Raw genomic sequence first — 25,754 nt, 5'->3', positions numbered from 1 at the left:
TATTTTCTGGCGGACAGAATTTGCGGCAATGTTTTATTGATTTTGCCACTAAATTGTTTTCCTGCCCAATGTCAATGCTGCTATGCTTGGCCATTGCTCTCAGGAGCAAGAAAAGTATACTTATATGAAATCTAAAGGGTCTTCTGTACATCCTATTGCCAAGATGTCAATTGCAACCAATGTAAACATCAGCTAAATCATCATATGATCACTATCACATTTGGAACGTGTGATATCTTGCATTTTGACAATGTGCTGAGAGAAAATGTCATTTATCACAGCGGCAGAAAATCAAGCTGATTTGACATATACATGCAAATAAAACTCACCTGTCTGTGATGGCCGTGTTGCGAGATGATGCAGTGTTGCTGTGTATTTATGCTTACACGTCACATAGCATCATAACCTAAACAATGTCGCCAACACTTGTTGAATTTTGGCTTAGCTAGTTTACATAGGAGTATATATATAAACTCTGTGCCTGTGTGATTGCGCGTGTGGGTGTGTCACCTCCATAAATAATTGACTGCATTGTAGGATGATATATGTTTTCTAGTAAGCTACCAAATAGTGCCACTATGCATCCAATAATTTAAAAATCATCGGACCGTGGCAGAAACGTGACCCTCCCTGCCCACGGGCTCAAAAGCGATGGTGACGAATGCTGATTCATGCAGCCTCGTATGTAATGTATGAGTCCAAAACGGACACTCATCCTCAGCAGTAGCCATGATCAATCAACTGCTCGATGAAGGCCTTCCCGAAGTACTTGCCATCTCTCAGTCCTGCGATGCAACAATCTATCTCCCGCACGCAAACTAATCACGTCGCTCCATCTCCCCAGTGGACGTGCTCTTGGGTGTGTTCGCTCCTTTGGCTGCCACTCCTGACTTCGTCTCAATGACTGACCATCAATCCATTCTGAGCGATGTGTCCTGCCCAAGCACACTTGGGCAGGACACATAATACATACCTGTCAACCCATACAGTTTACGGGTATTCTTGTATAAAGGGAAATTGAGTTGTCAGGTCCAGACGGTTTACAGCCGTTTCAATACGGGCAAACATTTTTATTTGTTTGTGTATCTCCCTTGTGAGAAACACAAACTTTGTAGGCTTAACGATGAGGTTTATAAGGGCACGGGGTGACCAATAAGGTCTGAATTGGTCTGTAATAAGGTAGGCACTGATAATGGGTTGACAGGTATGATACTATCAAAACCATGTGTTCCTCTCTTGGTCTATGGGTGTAAATCCAAAGCATTACAACAAACCCAACAACACAGAGAGCCCTCCAAAATGAGATAGCACACCTCTGTTAGCATGCTCACCATTGCGATCTGATTTAGATCCATTTGGTTATTGATGTAATAACCAAACATTTGTCATGCCTGCAAATGAGGTGGACACTTGCACAGAGGGTCAGTGGATGAAATACTACCTCAACTCAGTACTGATTACCAGAATACCAACAGCTGTAATTAAGACATTCACAATCTCGGAATGACATTGCCAATTAAGGGATGTGTATGCTAGTGCATTGAGCGAACTTGCAAAATGTTTCAATTGCCAGCATTTGTGAATTTCGGGGAATTGAACGCATACGAAGTCAAACAACAATACAACCTTGAGTGGTATGTTTCTGTACATCGTTAACCGGCACTTTGTATTCACTATCGAGGACAAGTTACGTCAATATCACGACGGCCGCCAACATTAGGCGGCAACAAATTGTTCCGTGGTCAACGCGACATTGAATGCCTTTAAAAAAAAAGTGACATAAACGAACACGTCTCGAATATATATTCAGGGTTAAGATTGCGAAGTGGACACCCCGCAGGTTGAATTGAAGCATTGATATGAGCCAGATGTCCTTCTGCAGAGAGACGCTGATGTTTTGGCCCACTGTGTATCGCTCTCTCGCTCTCTCTCTCTCTCTGTCCCAGGGCTGTAAACACGCACAGGGAGCTGGCAGCTCGCGATCGTGGCGCCAATCGCAGTGAGCGAGAGCTCGGCCTGGCGCCTGCGCAATTAAACACAGCGGCTTGGGGGCTCCTCTCTCTCTCCCGTTCCAAGGGAACACGGAGTTACGCCTGCACTTGCGGAGTCTCCCCGTGCGTTGCGACGCAATGAGAAACACAACCGGCTAAATCTGCGTGGTCAAAAAAAATTGGCGAAATGTGAAAGTGCAGCCGCTTATGTGGCTCTCTCACGCCACTGTCGGCAGATGGGCGAGCAAGGTGAAGGTGCGTCCCTGCAATTGCTTGCTCATGGCATTGCTTGCAGAAAGCCCCCCCCCCCCCCCCCCCACTAGAGCCAACACCAGAGAGAGCTACTCCCGAGCGTACTTTGGCCTACTCTTTTCACGCCCGCCCGGAGTCTTGGAAGTGGTGGGAGTGCCCACACTTCATCTCACCACACACGACCTGCCCATCGATTTAATTGTGGTGCACCCGTTTATATCGCCGGGCGTATATCTATATATGTTGAATGTAGCCAACCGTGCGAATCGGAGGTGCGGGATTATAATCGCAGAGAGGCGGGGGGGATATAAGTAGCTTGCCAATTGTTTCAATATTCAACCGGCGACCTCTGGATTGCAATTCCATCGTGCTCACAATTACACCACAATAGTATTGAATCTTACATTATGCACAAATTGTATATTTGTCCATCTGTCATCAGTCACAGCACTTTTACTGGAGTACTGTCAACTGCACAGAGTCAAGTAAGGGCTCATTCTGACTGGAAAGAACAAGAGACGTATGGAATTGATAATGAGCAATGTAAGGCATAAGACAGGGAGTGGATTGACACACGGATAGTAAAATTGTATGTACAACGCATGGTGAGTGCAATTTAGCAACGTGTGCATTTTCTGCAGGCACCACCGTTTTCTCGCAAGCAGAAAAATCAGTGTTTAATTGACCAAGCATCCCAAGTGGAGTCCTTCTGAAAACGAGTCTTGCGTCTTAGCGAGGCTATCCTGGTTATCGTGTTGCCAGTTCACTACTGGGTTACTGGCTGCTTTTCTCCATGTAGATATATCACTGGCAGTTCTTTTTGGGCAGATAGCTGTGCACCTGGCAAGTCTTCAATGGGTGCCTTTGCCAATTACACAACTGTGGGGTGGGGGGGGTTATAGCCTTGTAGATCAAAGAGTCTTGTGTAAAGGTAATACACTTTGTTCTGTGTTGAGCTTCAACACACTGTTTGGAGGGCGACTAAAGAATGCGTCTAGAGGATTAAAGGAAATGCCCAGTTAGGGTTATGATGGCGGTGTTTTTGCAATGCAATCCAAATGTACAAAAATCTATCAACGACAACGCATTCAATATTCCCATTATCCATAACCTTAATTCATACATGTCCTAAAATGATTACACTAATTGCAGGGGCCTAGCTTAATCCTTGAGGCAGACAGAGAAAGATGCTGCTTGTTGACTTGGAGTCAGAGAGCTGTACGGTGAAATGAAGATGAAAGCTCAAGATAGGACAGCATGGAGGAGGTCTGAGCCAACAACCTGCCAATGAGGAAAGGACTAAAGTAGAAGAGCCTCGTCCTAAAAAGGTGAAATCATTAAGACTCTAATGCACTTTTTGATCTGGTGGTGCATGCCTGTTAATCAACTCGTAAGGGCAAGGGTTGGTGGATCATCTAGGTTTTTGAATCTCCCAAACCCACTGGCTCGTGAGATGCCCAGGAGATGGCGATTCAGAAAATCGGTTGTGTCTTCCTGAACCTTTGAACATTCTCCCCTTGTGTTGCGTGTGTTTTCTCTGGATCCTCCGGTTTCATCTCTTACGCAGCAAAAACGACGTTCATCGAATTGACCGAACATTTTAAACCTTCTCAAAATATTTTTTGAGACTAAATTCACCTATCTTGGATACATTCCATTGCAAAAATACCTATATGGAAGCGTGTCCAACTGAATACAAAACAATACATTAAAACAACTTTAAATGCTATATTTACAACATACGATCAGTAAAGCCCTCCGAGACGAGTGTGGCATACCGCAGGTACATTTTGATCCGGGCGCAGAGGCCAGGTGGCGACCAGACTTCAAAAGTGGAGAGTGCCTCACGTCTGCGCATTCTATCGACCAGGTGTGGAGCCACAGGGTGCAATGGGCAGCGAGATTATGTGGGTGAAAGGGTGGCATCTCACGTCGTGGGAATAGCTGCACAACTGGAGTCTGCCACTGCACGTTTTTTGTGTTTTATAAGAAATACGGTTTTTTTACAGCGGTTGTGGTAAACTCTGACGGTGGTCAAAGTAGCTTACTGGTGATGAACAATAGTTTATCTTTAACACGTAGGCTTTCTTTGTACAGATGTCACCAGCCAGCACTTTATCAGTCCGCTTCTGGATGAATTGCTCCCCATATTGTCGTGTCAGTCATTTGGCCATATTTTAGAATGCTGATCGGTGTGGGTTGGTGAAGGGGAAGGCCCATGATCGGTTCAAATAATCAGAATCAGAATATTTATTTCTACTGGAGGAATCTGATAAGCTATAAAGCAGTTTTTCACATATGTCCACGTAGAGGCGAGTAAGAAAGTTAGAACAACAAACAATACAAAAACACGATCGGAGTGCAGGAAAGGTAAGCAAATCACAAAACAAACTATTTTTAATTTCTAATAAAAATTAAGCATTTTTATTTTACCAGATTGAGTCCACTGTGCTATTAGTTTCTTTTTCAGAAACGACCTTGTAACAAATCATTGCTCAACGAAGTGGCTTCGCTGGAAATTTATAGCAGCCAAATAATCTAAACGCCAGCACTTTATCAGTCCACTGCTGGATGAACCCCTCCCCATATCGTGTCAGTCAAAGGGGTTATTTGGCCATATTTCAGCATGCTGGTCAGTGTGGGTTGGTTAAGAAGAAGGCCCATGATCGGTTCAGATATCACTCATCACCGATGTAAGAAACCACTGCCAGGAATGTAACTTGCTGTCACCGGGTTTGTAGAGCAGTGTGATAAACACAGTGTTAACACTTAACATTCGACACCTATAAATCTAAATACATAAACTGTACAACATGGAAAAGTATCCATCGCATGTGATTCAACGTATGTATTATGAGCCTTACGAGTCGATATTTTTATTTGTGGAATCGATGGATTATAACATATCTCTACTAACGACGCATTACCCAACAGCTGGAATAAAAATCATAAAGATGGTGGTTGTTTATAGTTTCAATCCAACAGCCTCAAATCTTGACTTAAAGCTTTCGTGACTGCAGGAATTCATATACTTTGGGTCTTTCGGAAAGTCATTTTATTTTTTGTTATTTTCTTTGAACATATCTACGTGACTTTATCGAAAGACCCAAAGAATATCCAACAGCCTCCTTTTTAAATGCTTAACCTAATATGCAGCCATAAATTTACAGTCAAAATATAACAGAATTATGACTGCAGAGCAAAACCAAATAATCATGAATGAATTCATTGGGAAGTTTCTTTTTACCGGTATTGTATTTGTGTCTCCTTTTTAATGTTACAAATGTTCTGGTAAATGTCACCGATGCTAACCAGGTATGCACAGGTGTGCAGAGAGATTGCTCAGAATCAAATGTCTGTGTGTCTGATGAGGGTTAAAAACACTTTGTTTGATTGCCATTAATTACTTAAACATCATCAGACAATGGAGTCACCAAACTCATTTCCATTTGTGTTTTACTGATGTCGCTTTTAGGGTTTTTTGTAAGTTTAAAATATATATTTGCATGATGAATATGTTGTTCACTTTACAAATGTGCTGATGGAATGGGTTTGATATCTAAGGATGCCGATGCTTAATTTTAAATGATGCTTACAGACATTGTTTTATATTTGGACAAAAGTATTGTATTTATATTTAACTTTCCAAATGCAGTACAGCACCGACAAAACATGTAATGTTACGCCATTTTGATATCTACTATAAAATACTACGCAACAAAATTTCACATTTAATATTTTTAAAAATGTTTGTGAATGCGGTTTTGTGTGTATACAATTTGAAACTGAGTCTTCCATAGTCGCTTTATAACAGTGGAAAACATTAGCCCAATCTTTCTCCAACTACAACGCATTAAGTCCTTGATGAGGTCACTGAGCGTCTGCAGATGGAAACGCCTCTGATGGATAAATACTCGCCCCCAGCAAGGAAAATCTTGGTTCCGAGTGGTCGAGACATGATACCACCTTTGTTGTGGCGATGGAAGAAGGGTGGTCCCAGCTTCCTTGGCTGATTAAATTGAAGTCTCTAGCAATGAAGGTACCGACCACTGAAATGTCACGTCCTTGTTTGCATGTTATTCAAATTCTTGATGCTTGGCAAGTACAACAGAGGCCGACCTGGGCCTTTGCCAGTGATGCATCCATGGTAAATTTGCCTTTAGTTAAGCTTACCCACCGTGATCGGTACATTTCTTGAGATTTGGTTTGGTGGGTGGCACTCCCACAACACAAGGATTTAATGCGTGTCCTCCAATTAATTGACCTCTGTCCCATTTTGCATGTCTCTTCTGTGCCGAGGTGGAATTGCCAACTTTGAACGCTACCGCTCTGGATTCTTGCCATGCAGATATCCACGCCCAGGAAACAACAAGTACTTTGCTGCCATTTCAGCAACGGAGTTGGTTTAAGAATGCTTGTTTAGGGATGTAAATGACCATATGTTTCTGTTCAAGACTATTAGTCAGAGTGGTTGGGAGACTGTGGCATGTCACCAAATCATTTAAGTTTGGTTATAATTGCGGCATAAGCCATTTCAAGCTCTAAATAGCTGGGCTGCAGACAGTGGTGGCTAGCGCATTGTGTAGAAAAAACATGTCTTTCTTCTACTGCGTCACATCATCCTTGCGTATGGATGCATGGCGATCCTACTCAAAGGTGCAGAATCTTAGTAACTGAAGCAAAATGTGACCCAACTGGTTGCAGCTCCGAGATACAAACTAAATTGGGATTAAATCTTGATTTGAAGTTTTCGTGGCTGCAGGAATCCATACTTTTTGGTTCTTTCGGTAAAGTCACGTCGGTATGAAATAAAAAAAAATCACGACGTTTCGGGCAGCAGACCATGCTTTTCCACCTGATGACGGACGCTTGTGTTGCGCCCGAAGCATCGTGATTTATTTTATTTTATACCTACGTGACTTTACCGAAAGAACCAAAGAGTACAAATTGGGATTCATGTTCAGTTTCATTAATGTACTGTAGATCACACTGCGTTCGCAATTTATTATATTTTTTATACATTAGTACATCTGCTTTCTGTTAGTTGAATTGCTTGCTTAAATTAGAGAAAGAAGCAATGTTTTTATTTTACAATATCGTTTCGCATATGTATACTGTATATGAGTACCATTCAATGCAATTCATGCTGTAATTTTTCAATGTGTATTGGAACAATTTGTTCAGTGTAAATTTTGCTGGGGCGTTTATATATCTGTTAAGAGGCGCAAATACACTTGGCCGCTGAAATGTATGTATGTATGTTGAACTTCTTTCGCAGAGTGGCAATCGATGGCTACAAATCATTTTAATAAACTATTGACGACTATGCATAATGACATAAACAGTAAATAGTATTATTCCTTGCTTGTTTACAAAGGAAAGCTTCACTGAGTCTCACGTCTCATTTTCAGGATGGTTCAATCTTGATTTGAAGCTTTCGTGACTGCAGGAATCCATACTTTTTGGTTCTTTCGGTAGAGTCACGTAAAGGTATAAATTAAAATAAATCACGACGTTTCGATCGCAACACAAGCGGTCGTCCTCAGGCGGAAAAAAATTGAATCCAGCAGTGGAAAGTTCCTGCAAAGTTTTCGCAGGAAAGCGCAATGATTGTTTCGTGTAAAGTATAGTGTAATGCCCATTGAGTAATTTAGTAACTTGTGGTGAGAGCCATCGTGTTTCCCACTCTTGTCAGTGTGCATCATCGACAGTGTGCAGGCTTCAGATTTGTATAAACTTTAGATGACAAATTGAGCGGCAAACATGGAGCATGCATTAGTGCACACAAGATACTAGTGAACATCTGAGCCATCAAAGTATACGTAACATAATTTTGTTTATGTATACACTGAACGAATATAACACTGCAACATTTATAAAAACGTCCCATTACACTGTTCTATAAAAATGATGACCACGTTGTAATTGCAAATGCCAACTTAAAGATTTTGTCAGAAAATGGATGGATGCCTGCTGGGACCGGATAACACCAAACTAAGAATGTATGGGTTTTTCTAGGCCAACGTGCTGCAAAGCAATGCATTCCGCATGCATTACGGTCTAATGCAGTGACGACAAAGTGGTCAGGGCAATGCTCTTTGAAGCCGGTGACCTGAGTTCGATTCCCAGCCAGGTCACCTACCCTGGTCTCCTTCACCAATCAGCCCCACTGCGGCGTGGGGTTTGTGTTGTGAGGTGGCCAAGGGGACGTTAGCATGGCACGAGGCTGTGTTGCTCTCAGACAGAATGTGTGATGCCAATGAGACCAATTACTACCCAACAATGCACACCGAATGTAAAGTAACCGTTGTGCTATTAGAACATCACAGAAGAAGTGCATTCATTTGCAAGACTTTCAGCATTAAGATTTTGAAAAGGCTGGAAGGACTAACACTGATATTACGCTACTATTATTAAGGTTCATTAATTTAACTTTACCACTTGAGAAGGCCTCCATCCAGCAGTTGACAGATCATGGCTGATGATGATTATGAACATCACTTTCCATATATACATCACGTTAGGCATGTAACGATGCACCAATTAACTGATTAAAATCGATGCTTATACAGTGAGGGAAAAAAAGTATTTGATCCCCTGCTGATTTTGTACGTTTGCCCACTGACAAAGAAATGATCAGTCTATAAGTTTAATGGTAGGTGTATTTGAACAGTGAGAGGCAGAATAACAACAAGAAATCCAGAAAAACGCATGTCAAAAATGTTATAAATTGATTTGAATTTTAATGAGGGAAATAAGTATTTGACGCCCTCTCAATCAGAAAGATTTCTGGCTCCCAGGTGTCTTTTATACAGGTAACGAGCTGAGATTAGGATCACACTCTTAAAGAGAGTGCTCCTCATCTCAGCTTGTTACCTGTATAAAAGACACCTGTCCACAGAAGCAATCAATCAATCAAATTCTAAACTCTCCACCATGGCCAATACCAAAGAGCTCTCCAAGTATGTCAGGTACAAGATTGTAGACCTACACAAGGTTGGAATGGGCTACAAGACCATTTCCAAGCAGCTTGGTGAGAAGGTGACAACAGTTGGTGCGATTATTCGCAAATGGAAGAAACATAAAATAACTGTCAATCTCCCTCGGCCTGGGGCTCCATGCAAGATCTCACCTCGTGGAGTTGCAATGATCATGAGAACGTTGAGGAATCAGCCCAGAACTACACGGGAGGATCTTGTCAATGATCTCAAGGCAGCTGGGACCATAGTCACCAAGAAAACAATTTGTAACACACTACGCCGTGAAGGACTGAAATCCTGCAGCGCCCGCAAGGTCCCCCTGCTCAAGAAAGCACATATACATGCCCGTCTGAAGTTTGCCAGTGAACATCTGAATGATTCAGAGGACAACTGAGTGAAAGTGTTGTGGTAAGATGAGACCAAAATGGAGCTCTTTGGCATCAACTCAACTCGCCGTGTTTGGAGGAGGAATGCTGCCCATGACCCCAAGAACACCATCCCCACCGTCAAACATGGAGGTGGAAACATTATGCTTTGGGGGTGTTTTTCTGCTAAGGGGACAGGACAACTTCACCGCATCAAAGGGATGATGGACGGGGCCATGTACCGTCATATCTTAGGTGAGAACCTCCTTCCCTCAGCCAGGGCATTGAAAATGGGTCGTAGATAGGTATTCCAGCATGACAATGACCCAAAACACACGACCAAGGCAACAAAGGAGTGGCTCAAGAAGAAGCACATTAAGGTCCTGGAGTAGCCTAGCCAGTCTCCAGACCTTAATCCCATAGAAAATCTGTGGAGGGAGCTGAAGGTTCGAGTTGCCAAACGTCAGCCTCGAAACCTTAATGACTTGGAGAAGATCTGCAAAGAAGAGTGGGACAAATCCCTCCTGTGCAAACCTGGTGGCCAACTACAAGAAACGTCTGACCTTTGTGATTGCCAACAAGGGTTTTGCCACCAAGTACTAAGTCATGTTTTGCAGAGGGGTCAAATACTTATTTCCCTCATTAAAATGCAAATCAATTTATAACATTTTTGACATGCGTTTTTTCTGGACTTTGTTGTTGATATTCTGTCTCTCACTGATAATTTCTTTGTCAGTGGGCAAACGTACAAAATCAGCAGGGGATCAAATATTTTTTCCCTCACTGTAGTTAGGATACATTCGATGAATTTGGATTGTGAGAATGGATCGTTTCGGATTGACACAAGTTGGAGGTATTGCAGTTATGTTCAGAGACCCCTGCAGGCACTAGTGGTGCTTCAATAACCCTACAATGTTGTGTTTAGTAACTATTATTTAATCAAACTGTGTCCACGAAACGTGACAATTCAAATCGCATGGGGGGGCATGCATGTCTTCTAAACATGTTCTGCCATGAGTAGATAATGTGGGATATCAAGTTGCTGCTTGAGTGAACTTGTGCTTAAAATATCAGGCTATTTCAAACATAATGGCAAGTGTTTTTTTTTTGTTCATAGTGTCTGAGAGAAAATGAAGATCTTAACGTTTTTGTCCACTTTTCTTGAAGTAATGTTGAGGATTAATGAAAAGCATTCTTGAATAGTGTTGCGAAGTGAGGTAAGTAGTCAGTGTTGTATGATAGTATACACAGTATCCGTGCATCCGATTAATATGGATGTCTACATACCATGCGAAGTACATTGAACATACTTACATATATGGCCCTGAATGGAAGCGAGTGCAAATTTGGGATACAGTAATGTACCTATGGATGTTAGAAATGTTAAAACACTGATAATAGTTTGAAGGAAAGGCTGTGGTAATGCTGAAACGTGAAACTAAACTCAACTTTTTATTTTATTTTACCCTGTAAGGCCCACTGACCTATATAGCTCTTTTGCAGAAGCGACCTGGCCACAAATGATAGCTCAACGAAGTGGCTTATCACGTGGAAATGTATAGCAGCTAAATACTCTAAACGCATGTTGTGGATTACTTTGGCTTAACAATAATTACAATGATGCATTTCAATGTATGAGGCCGTGCTGCAGGCCATATGCTTTATATTATTACACTGATTAGCGCGGTTGGCTACATATGGTGGGAAAGAAGTTCAACATATATACATACATTTGAGGTCACATATATAAGGAATAATATATGGTATTCCTTAGTGTTAATAGATGGTTGTCAATGGTAGTACAGTAATAATAACAATGCATTGCATGTATGAGAATGTATGCGTTTGTGTCGTGTGGCTTTGCAGAGGGTGGCCGCGCTCAATGCGGGTCTCGGTAATTAGGTCCCATGCGGGTACTCGCCTTGAGTTGAGGTAAGGAGTCTCCTCATTTTCTCGACTCTCGCTTTCACCATCTCCCCCTTCTCTCGAGTGCACCTTGGGAATGACATCTCCCGAAAACGAAGCTTGATAGCCAGGTATAACACATGCCCAGGGAGGGTGCCGTGGGTGTCCAATTTTATATAGTTTTTTCCATAAAGAACTCACACCTAGCTCCACCAACTTATTTAGTCTCATTTGTCTCGCTTACTTTAAGCAAGCGTGTAAAAAAAATCCAGCATTTGTAAGGTCATTTCCATATCGCTGTGATATTCGTTTGCAACGAATTAATTTCTTTGATTGGGGTCAGGATTCGGCATTGCTTTCATTTTTATGCAGACGACTCAAGCTCCACTCTCATTCAGTGTGTTTGCTCATTTTTTGTGGTTCGTAACGCATATGAGAAACGTGCTACACATTCGACAGCGCTTTTGCATAAATGTTAATGAGGTTCTTTACTTTCACAAAGCAAAAGTGTTCTGCATGCACCAATTCAATCTCAATTTCACATACTTAATTTTTATTTGCTACGAGGAAAATTTGGCCTTAAAATGCTTATTTCCCCAAGTGCTTTTTCACGAAATCTCTCAAGGATCACAAAGCACTGACAACTTTCCCACGAAATCTATCAACGTATATAAAGTGTGTACACATTTTGTGGCTTCGACGACATTTCTCGTGCTCATCGCTGTACTCTTAATACTTAACTTATTCCTCCGGCCTTTAATTCTACATGAATCTATTCGTACAGGGAATTATGGGCATTGTTGTCCAGGTCACACAACCACAGACAAATGCGTAATCTTGCCTTTGGGGTTTTATTTCTGCCATTCACATGACTGGTGTTTGGCGTCTGCACTGTTTGTGAAAGCACACATATCCCACGATTGTGGTAAGCCACTGACACATCTTAAAAGCAACTCCGATCTGTTGAGCAACCAAGTTCACAGGATCAGTTGCATTTAAAAAAAAATTCAGGCTGAAAATATTTTGCGTCACATTTTATTTTCAAGCCACAAAACATTTTGTGTCACATTTTATTTTCAAGCCAACATTACACAACTGGGAAAACAGCTTATCTGCTGTGACCCCCATATTCGACTGAATGCATTGTTTCTTGTGTAAGTAGTTTATTCAGGATTGATTCGCATCACAAGGCCTCTTGAATTGCATATTACCTTCTATGACATGTGTATCACCAAAATGGAAACTGACAAAAATGTCTTACCAAAAGTGTGGAGAGATGCATGCTTGCAATTACATTGAGAAAGAAAGAGGAACACTTAGATGAGAGAGCAAATAAAAGCAAGAAAACTAAAATGGACTTGTACAGGACACATTTCAAGAGCGGATGATAGCGAATGGTTAAGATTGACAATGGAGTAGCAGCCAAAGAAAGGCACATGGCTGAGAGGATCATCACCATAAACATTGGGAAATCAGATAAGCTCATGTGCAGGTGCCAGATGGAGTGTTGCATCACAAGACCGTCAGGGATGTTGACAGCTTGGGGAGGTCTTCATTCAGCAGTGGATAGATCATGGTCTTCAAAAATATATTTTCAACATAATATATATCCATAACTGTTTATAGGTTAGTACAATAGTCACCCTATAGCGTGTTCATGTTTCTGCAACTTAATTCTAACTGTACTAGGATCAGTCAGAAAATAATCTACCTGATTTATATTTGTGCAATATTTGCGAATGCTCTTTTTTCTATATTCTCCATTGCTGTATTTTATTTATGTATTTTGTCATTTGTTGACACAGGTCACTCTTACAAATGAGACGATTAGTATCTTGAGTTCTCACCTGGTGGTTACACAAAACAAACTTTAAACAATCATGAACGTTGGATGGAAACTACGTTTGGACAATAACAATCTCTTGCTGGTGCTCTTAGCAACCTCAGGCTATGGTACGCAGTCTGCATGTACAGCCCGGAAAACTGTTTCAGGCCTCTATTTAGTTTTTTTTTATTTTTACCTTTCATTGGCCTGAACAGTCAGACAGACATTACCGTATGAGAATAGGTTTTCCCCTTTTTCTGGCAACAAAACAGGTGTTAAGATGGTAATACATCAAAATGAAACCTTTTACAAGGAATCATGTCTACATTAAGCACAATGCTTGTGGTCAGAATTCAAACAAAAAACGTACTCTGATAATATATGATGCATTGTCTTTGAAACTGATTGGTCCACACCAGAGACAGCTTTCTTTTGAGCCTAGTCTCAAAACGGTGTTAGACCAGAAGACGCCAAAATGCGTACGTCACAAAGGTAAGCACTATCAGAGTAATGAGAGCTCGGGGTGAGCATATTTGGTACTGCCAAAGGAGGTCCCATGATGAAGACATTACCGTAGTTGTGAATTGAAGATATTTTGTTTATAAGCAATATTAGTCGGTCTAAGCTACCACCTGCTGGTACAATGTGATCATTGCACGGACCAGCTAGTAAACCCCGTCGTTGCTCTTAAGCCCCCGTGGGCAGTGAATGCAATATGCTCTGCGTTTTCACCAAACACATTCCCAGTAAACACGCAACGTTGCGCCAAAGTTGATATGCGGTTTGCCCAACGTTGGCCCAAAAAGTTCCATGTTCACTGGATCGTTCTTTGGGATGTGACGAAAACGCACAGGGCCCCTGTGGTGGACAGAGGCAATTGTGGTCACGTGATGCGTGGGAAGTGGAAGTGACATGCCACGTGTTGTCGGGTGAACACGGCGGCCCGGATATCCACGTGAATGACTGCGGTGCAGGTCAGTGCGTGAGTTGCGAGTTCCCTGCTCGTACAAAAGCACCGGGCTCGTCACGGCCACGGCAATGCCCTCCCTTCTCTATGCTCGCGAAACGTGGATCCCTCCAAAGGAACATTTTGCGCCGGGTTGACACATTTCAGGCTGGCCCTGCCTGCGATCCATCCCTGGGTTCGACCAGGCTGGATTGTGCGATGGAGCTGGACACAGTTCCGTCAGTGAGCTACTCCAGCCGGCAAGGCTGCGCTGGCTGGGTCATGTAGCCCGCGCTGTACTTTACGCGACTAAACGGGCGCGGCGCGGGCTGTTGTGGTATACAGAAGGATACCGTGGAGCCGATTGGACTTGCCGATGACCGGTACCAGCGGTGTCAAAATCGACGGCTGGAGAAGGAGGAGGAGGTTCGTGTGGGATGCTGCGGGGGGAGTTGGAGGCAGTCGCCCTCCAACAACAGCGGAGGGCAGAGGAGCGACGCTCACAGCGACGAGCGGAGCGCAGAGGCTTGGCACAGTGGGGGGGGCACAGTCGGTACAATCTGCCAGCCATCTCCGTCTTCCCCATGGCATCTGGGTCTGTCCCGTGACCTGCCAGCGGGCTCTTCGACACCTCACGTGGCCTCAAAGTGCACCTAGCATGGCACTTTTTTTGCCAAGCTTATATTAATGTGGGGGGGGGGGGGGCATGATCCCACCCCGTGTAGCCTTCAGCAGACCGTAGGGGCAAGTGCTGTTAGCGAGCACAAACGAAGGCCGGCACGGCACACGAGTGGGTAGGTGGCCAGCAACCACGCCCGCCCGCCTCTCTCCCCCTAGTGTCAATGTTTACAACACCGCACCAGGTACTCATTTGAGGCCCAGTCGACCTAGGGGAGGCCCAGGACCCATTCCGTTCATCATAAATTGGTGTTGGCCGTGAGCGGGAATCGAACTTGGGTCGCCGGGTTCACGGCGCAGCGTAGCGCTAACCGTGTTGCACTGCGCACTCCCGACAAGGTTGGAGTGGAGGGGGTCCTAAAGGCATGGAGAGTGGCGCTGGGAGACATTGAGAGAGATGAGCATAGTGCTTTAGACACGAAAAGACACGTACCTTAGGGGAGACGTGAAGAGGCAAATACAGGGTTGACTACGCATCTCCCATTAGCACCGTTGGCTACGTACGGCGCGAAAGAAGTTCATCAACATACAGGACGCGCACTGCGAGAGTCATTTAGACATGCACGTACGAAATCAGAGCGCAGAACGTTAATGCTGGAGACAGGGACATGGGAGAAACAGAAACAAACTCCATATGACCAGGCGCGATCAGCATACGCAGCAGCATCTGATGACGGCAGCGATATTGGGACCCTGGGATGGCAGTGAATGTTATTCTGTGTTCACCCCTGGCCAGATCACGGTGCTGTACTTTGCGAAGAGCGCCGAGCTGGCAGAGACTAGGAGGGAGGTCCTCACTGTGCCGAGGCAGCTCACGTCCCGGCAGCTCTGGCTGGAGATTGTGTCTCACCATCCAAGGTTCAAAGAGGCCCTTGGGCTCATTTACATGTTTCCAGTATTTTAAAGTTGTATTAAATTATCATCATCATTAGCCATGATTAATCCACTGCCGGATGAAGGCCTCCCAAAGCCATCGCCATCTCATCTCTCACGATCCTGCGATGTAATAATCCACCTCGCACCTCCGCACAAGCCAATGTAATCACCCCACCTCATTGGTAGACGTCCACTCAGACGCGTTCGTCATCGTGTTTCATTACATCAGCCATCTGACCTGGTTCCTAGTGAGATGTTTTACCAGACCTCTGTTTTTATGAGCAAAAATCACGTTATTCGATCTGATTTAGTTGAATTAATCTGTTGTTAATCTACATCGTTGTGGCATGATTTGATCATCTTAATTTAGATGCACTTCATGTCAGAAGTCAATGGAACATTACATTGTCACAAACCAGTTTGCAACATGTATATTTATATTTAAAACATTTAAACGAGAAACTACTGGGAACACTAAACCTTATCTTTCACAGGTGGTGCAGTGTTGACGGGCCTTAATAATTATTCTGTTGTGATGGGTTGATGATAATCATTCTACACCTTCACCATGAGAAGTGGGTTCACCACAGGAAACAATAACACTGAATTTAAAGGAAACATATAATAGAGGTGACGTTTCAGGCAATCGCCCTTGTTCATAGCACATCAATAAAAAGGCCAGAGAGATAGCGTGGATAAAGGTTGGAGACTGCACTTTACACCATGGGGCCTAATAAGAATTACTTTAAAAATGTTTCCTAACCACAGGAAACAGACTCGGATGAGTTACTTAATTTATGGACCGCAGCCAAGACCCAATAGAACAATGGGAATGTTTACTCTGAGTAAGGGATGAGGAATAAAGTGAACAGCAGTCAATGATGGCAGGCCATTGTCAGAGATTCACATTTTCTTGTTGCCATGCCCATACTTTGCCCCCAGCCTCCGAGTGATTGAGCAGAACCTGGTCCTCGCCGTTGGGGAGCAGTACGTCTCCTTGGGTGACGAAGAGCTTCTTCTTGAGCCAGGCCAGGAGGTGGCTCTTGTGCCCCCGCTGAGCGGCGGCTAGCGGCAGGTAAGCAGCGATAACAATACAAACATCATCATCATCAGCCGTGGTCAGTCCGCTCCCCCAAGCCGCCACCACCACCTCTCACTATCCTGTGTGGTAATAATCCACCGAGCACCTGCACACAAACTGATTTCATCGATCCATTTTCTCAGAGCGCATCCTCCAAATGTGTATATACACTGCAAAATATTAACTCCGAACATTCTAAAAGTGTTTATATATGTCTTCACGTATAAACCAATATTTTTAGTACATCGGCCTATTTACTCTCCACGCTAATATTTTCAAGTCAAGAGGCGAATGGACAAAATCATTTTATTTAGAGAGAACAGAGTTCAGTTTAAACATGCTTTTTCCAATAATTCTCCACAACAACGCTGTATTAGCTTCCTCAGCTCCTGAATCTCCCAGCACGTGGAGCAAAACGTCAGATATCTTGCTGATAAATTCTCAGTACAACCCGAAAACACATCGGAGAGCCATACAGCACAACTGCGTCAACCTATGCAGTTGTTAAGGATATTACTATTGTTAACTGCAATTGTTACACCGACAGTGTTTGACAGGTACGGTGTTTGCGCGCAGGCCATGGTGGATGCTGCAAGCCGCCAGAGGGATGTGGTGACACTGTCGCACCACAAGCTGAGCGTGGAGGAGGCAGTGGCGGCCGTTACCGCCCCGTGCTGTGGGGCTGTGTCCCTCTTCATCGGCAAGTCAGACACGCTGCAGCAGCAGCAGCACATACAGTAACAAGTCTATAGGCATGCCGAGGTAGCCATGTGGCTCGGGGTGCGAAGCTGGCACTGTTGAGATCCTGGGCTCGAATCCAGGCAGCTGCCTGTGATTAAACCGGGTTCTCTTGTGTAGATGGTCTTGAGCCAGTGACCAATCTCTGCACAAAAGAACTCCAACATTATATGTTGTATAAATTTCAGCTCTGGAGGATTAAAACTGTCAGTTTGACTGTCATGTGACAAACATTTATGCGTGTAGTATGGCGGTTAGGAAAGTATCACTCCCGACTGTGTAGAAAGCAGTCTCTTAAAGGGATCTCAGAAGTAGGTATGTTATCTCCTGGTATGGGTCATTGTCTAGCATGGGGTAATGCACTGCTCTGAGAGAGACTGGAACAGATTCGTCTTGTGACATAATGCCGTTATCACGATCAGTAGACATTCTAGCTCACATCGAATTGTGTGAATGAACATTAATTATTATTTATGATTTTATGCAAATTATATGCAAATGTGACGTTATACATGACTGGAGCTCACAGACTTACAAGCGAGACAGAATTTTATTTGTAAAAATAAAAAATAGATTATAAAAACAAAATATAATTAAATAACCTTGCAACCCAAAATTGTGACAATACATAACAATGGGGGGGGGGGGGTCAATGGTCATCTGCCTACAAATCAGTACACAATACGCATTTGCTGGCTTGGCAGACTGTGCGTATCCATAGATACGACACGTTATTATTCTATACAGTTTTGCACTTTACTCTTCTTCAACACATTCGTGTGTTTCATTGTACTACTATCATCGTTGTCGTCGTGTCACACGGCAAACAAGTATCCATTCCAAACTCACAGCCAGCAGTGCAGCACCCTGTGTCAGAGAAGGGCTCTGGTAGGTGATGTCTAAGAACTATTTTGAGAGTCACTTGAAAAGGCCTCTATTCACCAGTGCAGGCTTTTCTTGTCGAACTAAATGCTGCTGTAAAACATTTGTCCAAAAGTGCCATTTTGGCCAACAGCCTCAAAACATTTTATTTTGGAAATGAAACGAGGCATCTTACGTCTGCGTGGGTCTCCCCGGTTGTGCTGTATAGCTCTCCGATGGGTTTTCGGCTTATACCTTGTTTTGTTCGGCATGAGGTTCCAATTCAGCTCCTGAAGAAGCTCCCAGCATGTGGTGAAAAACGTCGAACATCATGCCAAACAACTGCACGGTACAACACGAAAACCCATTGGAGAACTAGGCACCTTGTTTGTTTGTTCCTTCATGTACTTCATTCTCAAATGTGTCACTCGCATGCGTTTATTGACATGCGCCGACCATTGCCGTTGCGGTAAACGGGGTTGGGGATGCTGTGATGTATGCAGGCGTGACACGCGACAGCTTTGAGGCTAGGAGAGTGGTGCGGCTGGAGTACGAGGCCTACGAGTCCATGGCGATTACGGAGATGCGTAAGGTGTGCGCAGCGATGCGCCACCAATGGCCTGCTGTGGAGTACATCGCAGTGGCTCACCGGCTCGGGTTCGCAAGCGCAACCAATCACCCGTTATTTTTCAATAAAGATCAACATCAACAATAATGCACATTCGTGTTGTGTCTAAATGCAAAAGCATCTCAAGACGCTCTCACGCATGTACGTGGGTGGGGAGCATTGGCGCAATGGCCGACACAAATGGTAAGCGGTATCAGAACTTGTCCTGGGCCTCTCGTAGCTCTTTTCTGCCTTAAATGAGTACCCTAGTACAGTGCGCGAGCATCTAAACTTGCGAGTTAAAGGTAGGTAGGCCTGGGTCCGGCAACACCACCCCGGCGTGTGCCGCTGTGCCTTTCTTAATAGGTGCCCACTTAACAGGACTTTTCCCGACAGTCTGCATTGCCGTACATTGCACATTTGGCTATGTACGGCGCAAAATAAGTTCAACAGACATACATTTGGTTTTGTGCAGTGTGGTGCCAGTGGAGGAAGCGAGCGTGGTAATCGCCGTGTCATCCCCGCATCGCCGAGACTCTCTCGATGCCGTCAGCTACTGCATTGACAGCCTCAAGGCCACAGTACCCATCTGGAAGAAGGTGAGTAGGAGCTGTTCTCTCAGAATGAAACCAATCTGCTGTCTCTCTGTTGAGTCACTGTGAATATTAGAGCAGCAGACCTGTGAGGTCAACTATAAGTTACTCACTTATCGGCGGACGATTGCCGTAGTGGTAAGGACACTATTAGGTATTTGTTTATTCATTGTGATCTTATTGTACAGCACCGTCAGATGTTTCTGTTCCTGTTTTTTATCGTAGGATTATAAAATATACATTTTTAGTGACAAGTGATTGCGTTATGTTCACTGTTTCTTTTAAAGTAATTTTGTACACTATTATTTTAATTACTATTCCTTAATTTATTAAATATCTGTTGCAGCGCTTTGAGGTGATTTTATTGCTCAAAGGACAATCTATAAATAAAAACGATCGATTGTGTTATGATCCTGGCGATATGAGTTTCATTCCCGGCTACGGTTAACGTGATGACGAATATCTGACCTGGTCCTGGGTCTCTGACCTGGTCCTGGGTCTCTGACCTGGTCCTGGGTCTCCCCTAGGTCGACTCGGCCTGTTTACTTCATTGCCACTTCGCAATACACCTCAACAAACATGATATAATTTGTACTTAATAATGATATGCCATTCAAATAATGAAAGCTTTCACAAAATTTGTGAACAGATTTACTGGATAAAGATTTACCTTGAGTAAAAACTTTCAACATGCAGTCATTTGTATTTGATAAAAAAAAGTTTCATTGTTCTACTCAAGCTTATGGTGTCAAGCTTGTAGAACACTTGGCAATTTGTGTGAGCAAAGTTAAAGTTTACCACTGTCGATTTAAGGGGCAATTCTGCATGTGGATTTACAAGGTTTTGTGTTTGGATGTGCAGGAGGTGTATGATACAGACGAGTACTCCTGGAGGGAGAATAAGGAATGCACTTGGGCCGAAAAACAGGAAAAACACGAATGCGGCACAAATGTACGAGACTCTGAAGATGCAGTTGACACATCGTCGTGAACTCAACGCAGTATTAACATGATCGTGATTCTAAGTTCATTTTAAATATAAAGTAATGATAATTGCGTTTTAGTTATTAACAGTTGGACATTTTCCTGGCCTCACTGGAGATTACTTGTAAGGATACAAGATAGATTACACCAGCAGTATAATGCAACTTGAATTTATATATAGTGCCTAAATGGAATGAGACACACACTACTAACTCAGCATTTGTTTCTTGATTGTTGGCTCAATTGTGTAATTGGTCTGGTGTTCATATCTAACCTGGCTACTCAGAGTCTTAAGGCTTAAGCTGTCTTAACCTCGGGGTATGCTGAGTGGGAGGTACAATATAAATAATAAATTATGCACGATATGTGTTTTAAATATTGTTTATTTGCGTTCAGTTGAGTATACGCGTAAACATTGTTTCATGAGATTAATTGCAAGATAAAGTGTAATGCCCTCGATCCTACCCTCTTTGTACAGCCATGTACCAATTGCTTGGTGAGGTCATTGTGTGCAGATCTAAATGCCTCTGGCAGCTAAATACTGTGGCCCCCAGCAATGGGAAATCTCAATTCCAAGTGGCACTGACAAAACACCACTTTTCTTGTGGTTGTGCAAGTGGGGTGGTCCCAGCTCGTGACCTGCTTGGATGATTATTACATTGAAGTTCTAACGAAAAAGCTACCAGATGCAGAGCATTTTATTATTTAACTCTGCTGATTCGGTGGGTTTAGCAATTAAGCTGCGGTCCCCAACGTCTGGCCAGCATGGACATATTTATGTAAGCTCACGTCACATTGAACCCACCTGCCCAAGCCAAATTCGTAAGTCCAAGTTCAGGGTGAGAATCGTTATCAGGGTAGAAATTCAATGAGTGTCCTTGGTGCATTCATTTGAGGCCATTACCCTAGATGCCTGTAGAGGCAGCTGAAGCAATCTTTGCATCACAAGTGAACAGAAAATATTTGCCTTTGTTGAACTCTAGCGTTAATGATCGTTACCTTGTAGGATGGGGGCAGTGATTAAGAATGGCCCAAGTGATTTAGGGGAGCTGAGGGCTTCACTCGTTGGAGGTAAACTCATGTGACAGGTCAGAGGGAAATAGTCGATGAGTAACTTGGGGGCCCCCTATTTAATGGCAGGCCCCCCGTGGTAGTGTTCAGAAGCCTTGTGATGGCCTGGTATGCAGGTCAGCAAGGTTATTTGTAACATGGGAACTATGGCAACCAGGATGCATACACCTTGACTCACATTGCAGAGGGGAACATGGCTAATGATGGGTTAAGAATGTGTGTATAAGAAAATAATTGTTTAGCTAAAACTGCATGCCCCTTCTCTACAAAAAACTCGGTACATTTTTTCGTGTAATAAGTGTTTCATTACACAGCACTCAATAAAGGAAGTGCATGATGGCATTTAAGCTAGATTTTTTCTTTAAAGAAGACGTACATGAATAGTAGACAATTTTTGACTGGTCATATGTGCTTTTTACAGTTTTGAAATGCCAAATAAATTGGAAAGTTACGTTGTAGAAACATGAGGGCGGTGGAAATGGGACTATATATGGTCTAACTGGACATCAGCAAAGAGCACTTGGTGGTAGACCTAGATTCAAATCCTAAAAGTAAAAACAATTCCAAGGTTTTTTTTGGCAAGTGAAAACAAATTCTACTTTTTTAGATTTATATAAGCATATATTTGATTGCGTTTGTGCTAAATTTCAGCTTTCTAGCTTGTATACAGTGTCATGAAAATGTAAACCAATTAACTCACAAGCAGATATATATATACATCTTTTGTGGGGCACTGTCAACGTTTGGAGGAGAACTGACGTGCACAATGTGTGATATCGATGCCGGCGCCGCTCGTAGTGCCCCCTCGTGGCAATGAACCGGTAACCCACCGGCCACGATGACGAGTATCGTACAAAATGTTTGCGTTCGCGGTGAGAAGGTGGTGGGGGCTGAATTCTTTTGGGCCTTTTTGTCTTTTCGTGTGGAGGAAGTTGACTCAGCCGAAAGCGAGCACTTGGTGCGGTGCCTAAAACATCGGCACTGGGGTGACATAAGTGGTCGGCTGAGGGGTTTCCCGCCCACCCCCTCGTGCACAGTGCCGGCCTTCATAGTTGCTCGCTAATAGAATTTACCGCGACATACTGTCGACGAGACCGGAGATCTAATCTCTTTAAATAAATAGTATAGGAGTCAAGCAAAGGACATCCGTGTCCCACATACACCGCAAGGTGAACAGGGAGTGGCCGTGCAGATTTAGCTCTCGGCTTGCTCACCAGCATGAGTGCCCTTAATTATCATGAGCAGAGAGAGTCGGGGAGACCCTGAGAGCCCTTCCTCCGTCGACCCAGACATTTCCCATCACTCACCTCACCAATGATGACCCACACCGCTCACCAGACACCTTTCACCTATGACGGATGAACGAAGTGTTGACGGTACATGCTGAGAGTGAGCGGAACTTTTCTGTGATTGATGAGCGTGTGGTCGGTGTTTATACTGAGCGGGTCGTTGTTATTATTATTGCACACTGGTGTAACGCCTCCGGCCATCTATAACAGGGGGTCTGTTATAGATGCACACTGGTGGGCCACGTGGCGACTCTTTAAAGGACTAAAACTTTATTTGGAGCTTTCGTGACTGCACGAATTACTTTTTGGTTCTTTCGGTAAAGTCACGTAGAAGGAAAATAAATTAAATGATAGAATGCGACGTTTCGGTTGCAACACAAGCAATCGTCATCAGGTACGAATGAATGTGAAAAAAAAACCTAGTAAACTTAGAAATATAATGCATAACACAGAGAGTCGGGTGTTGACTTATGTTAGCCGACTCTCTGTGTTGTATTGCATTATATTTCCAAGTTTACTAGGTTTTTTTCATTCATTCGTACCTGATGATGATTGCTTTGTGTAAGTTGTGTTGCAATCGAAATGTCGTCTTCTATTATTTAATTTATTTTCTTTCTACGTGACTTTACCGAAAGAACCAAGAAGTATTTAAAGGACTGCTTCGTCAAGTTATTCGCATGCATTGTGGCTTTTAAATATTGAGAGGGGGGGTTTACAGAATTCCAAAAAATTACTCTTCGTGTTATTTTGGTCAGAGACCCCTGAACGGGTTTTTTTACAGAATTAAAAAACAATTACTCTTTATGTTATTTTGGTTAGAGACACCTGAACTTTACGATACAATAAGGCATCGATGCGACGACAATCAGATGCAATAGCACATTTTATCCAGAAGACGGCGCACCACTCATTGCGATTCGCGGGCGGTTTACTGGGATTTGTGTCGCTTTCCAACTAAGGTGGAAGGCATTCATGCATTTGTCCCGTCTGTCTGCAGCGGGGAGTGGGGGGACAATAACTCTTGTAACGATGATCCATATTGAACTACATATTAGTGCCAGGTTGTGTTGCCATTAGGGACTTACCCTATCGATAAACAGGCACAAATTGACGTGCTGCCGTCTTGTGCGGCTCGGAAGATAATGTGATGGTACATAATCATTAGCCATGATCAATTTATCTTCGTCGTCATCAGCCATGATCAATCCAACAATAAACGATGTAAATTACGAGAGAAACCCATCAACTTCACAAATTACGGTACAGGCCGGAAAACCCTACTCACAAAAACGTCTAAAGAGCCTCTGCTCATGCAAAAACCTTCAGCAGTTCCTAAAGAAGGCCATTGTGGTCCTCTTCAATCCAATGCTCGATCAAGGCCCCTCCCCAAGCTGCCGTCATCCCCCACGGTCCTGCGATGTAACACGACACACGGTACCTGCACATGGTCTGATTTCATCGCTCCATCTCCCCGGTGCATGTTCTCTCTCTCGCCGGCGTGTTCACTCGCTAAGCTGCCACTCTGTCATTATTCTCGACCATCAGGCACAATCCCTTCTAACGACGGGTCTTTGTCAAGGGCGGTCTGTCCATATAGGCGAGGAAGTACGCGGTCGCCTAGGGCGTCAAATTAAGTGGGGTGCCAAATTCGAGGGAAAAATATACAAATACCACAAAGAACGAAGATGCCATTTCAATTCCCATGCGCATACAGAGGGAATGACTTATAATTAATTTCTGTATATTTATGAGAATATTGGTTGGACAGACGGACGAACAAACCGAACACGTATGCCTCTGTTAAATAAAAAAAACATTTAACGGAAAATAAGGGCAAAATGTTTCCAAGTTTACCAAAAACCTCAGCCGAGATCTACCCTTGGGATTTGGGGGTGGAGGCACCGACTGTATGGTTCGCCGGGGCTCCAGTTGCTGGCAGCTAGTCTAGGGCGGCCCCTTGTCTTTATCCAAGCCCACTTCTATGAGGTGGATGTCAATAACCTGCGTATACTCTATGAAGTCTAAATCATGTCTTCTCTTTTCTGTCCCTTAGTGTAATTTTAAGCATGCACCTCTCGATGCTCCGTTTTTTGTTGTTAATGTCCGTGATGAATGTCAATAACTGAGGATGGGCCAAACATTCATATTGTACATCGGTAACATTGACTAATTGGTTCTGATACATGGAGGTTATGCTTTTGATGTGTTTTACGCTGGGATAAAAAGAGGCTGAACATTTATTTTGGCTCTTTGATGAAGAAAAAACACTGGTCCCTTTCCAAACATTTAACAGGCGTGTATAGACTGCAGATTGGTTTAAAGTTCATTCTGAAAAGCAGACGCGAATTTGATATTGGTTGAGACTTAAATTATTTTTTTAAACTATGTTTTAGTTGACCAGGTAAGGTCCACTGAGTTATATAGCTATTTTAAGAAGCGACCTGGCCACAAATTATAGCTCAATGAAGTGGCTAATCGTGTGGAAAATTATAGCAGCCAAATAATCTGAATGCACGTTGATTCTAAATGTGGAGGGAAAAAACTGGAAGACCTGGAAGAATATCCACGCAACCACGAAGAGAACATGCAAACTCCAAATATACAGGCGTCAGGGTCGGGATTGAACCCACGCACTCCTGTTTCCCAGGCGAGGTAGTTAGAGACCCTGCAGCAACAGCCTTGTGTCATTGTATAATGTGGAAATTTGTCATTC

At 43.4% G+C, this 25,754-nt stretch overlaps 2 protein-coding genes across 3 annotated transcripts; both read left to right on the top strand.

Moving 5' to 3' along the window:
• Nucleotides 1-14,182: 14,182 nt before the first annotated feature.
• Nucleotides 14,183-16,887, top strand: MOCS2 (molybdenum cofactor synthesis 2). 2 transcript variants are annotated; one of them, XM_076066843.1, is made up of 4 exons: nucleotides 14,203-14,292; nucleotides 14,610-14,690; nucleotides 15,679-15,800; nucleotides 16,761-16,887. In XM_076066843.1, the coding sequence occupies exons 1-4, from the start codon at nucleotides 14,278-14,280 to the stop codon at nucleotides 16,885-16,887; spliced, it is 345 nt and encodes a 114-aa protein (XP_075922958.1). In that variant the 5' UTR covers nucleotides 14,203-14,277. The 2 variants fall into 2 exon arrangements, with proteins under 2 accessions (XP_032809284.1, XP_075922958.1); XM_032953393.2 differs by lacking the exon at nucleotides 14,610-14,690 and having other exon boundaries at nucleotides 14,183-14,292.
• Nucleotides 16,888-17,478: 591 nt separating this feature from the next.
• On the top strand, nucleotides 17,479-22,094 carry LOC116942139 (molybdopterin synthase catalytic subunit-like). Its single transcript, XM_076066842.1, has 4 exons — nucleotides 17,479-17,599; nucleotides 19,002-19,155; nucleotides 19,581-19,704; nucleotides 20,560-22,094. Exons 1-4 carry the CDS (start codon nucleotides 17,479-17,481, stop codon nucleotides 20,686-20,688), a joined length of 528 nt encoding a protein of 175 aa, XP_075922957.1. The 3' UTR covers nucleotides 20,689-22,094.
• Nucleotides 22,095-25,754: the final 3,660 nt, after the last annotated feature.

Source organism: Petromyzon marinus, chromosome 13 (assembly GCF_048934315.1).
Source record: "Petromyzon marinus isolate PM22_M1 ecotype Great Lakes invasive population chromosome 13, UKy_Petmar_22M1.pri1.0, whole genome shotgun sequence".
Classification (NCBI taxonomy): domain Eukaryota; kingdom Metazoa; phylum Chordata; class Hyperoartia; order Petromyzontiformes; family Petromyzontidae; genus Petromyzon; species Petromyzon marinus.
This window is presented reverse-complemented; position numbering and strand designations above follow the sequence as displayed.

Excerpts from the sequence above, each read along its gene's own strand:
- MOCS2 (XM_076066843.1), top strand. Across the intron at positions 14,691-15,678 it reads GGCTGGAGAAGGAGGAGGAG|ATCACGGTGCTGTACTTTGC; the intron begins GTTCGTGTGGGA and ends ACCCCTGGCCAG. Across the intron at positions 15,801-16,760 it reads ATTGTGTCTCACCATCCAAG|CCTCCGAGTGATTGAGCAGA; the intron begins GTTCAAAGAGGC and ends CTTTGCCCCCAG.
- LOC116942139 (XM_076066842.1), top strand. The coding sequence starts at position 17,479 with ATGGTGGATGCTGCAAGCCGCCAGAGGGATGTGGTGACACTGTCGCAC. Across the intron at positions 17,600-19,001 it reads GGCTGTGTCCCTCTTCATCG|GCGTGACACGCGACAGCTTT; the intron begins GCAAGTCAGACA and ends TGATGTATGCAG. Across the intron at positions 19,156-19,580 it reads GCAGTGGCTCACCGGCTCGG|TGTGGTGCCAGTGGAGGAAG; the intron begins GTTCGCAAGCGC and ends GGTTTTGTGCAG.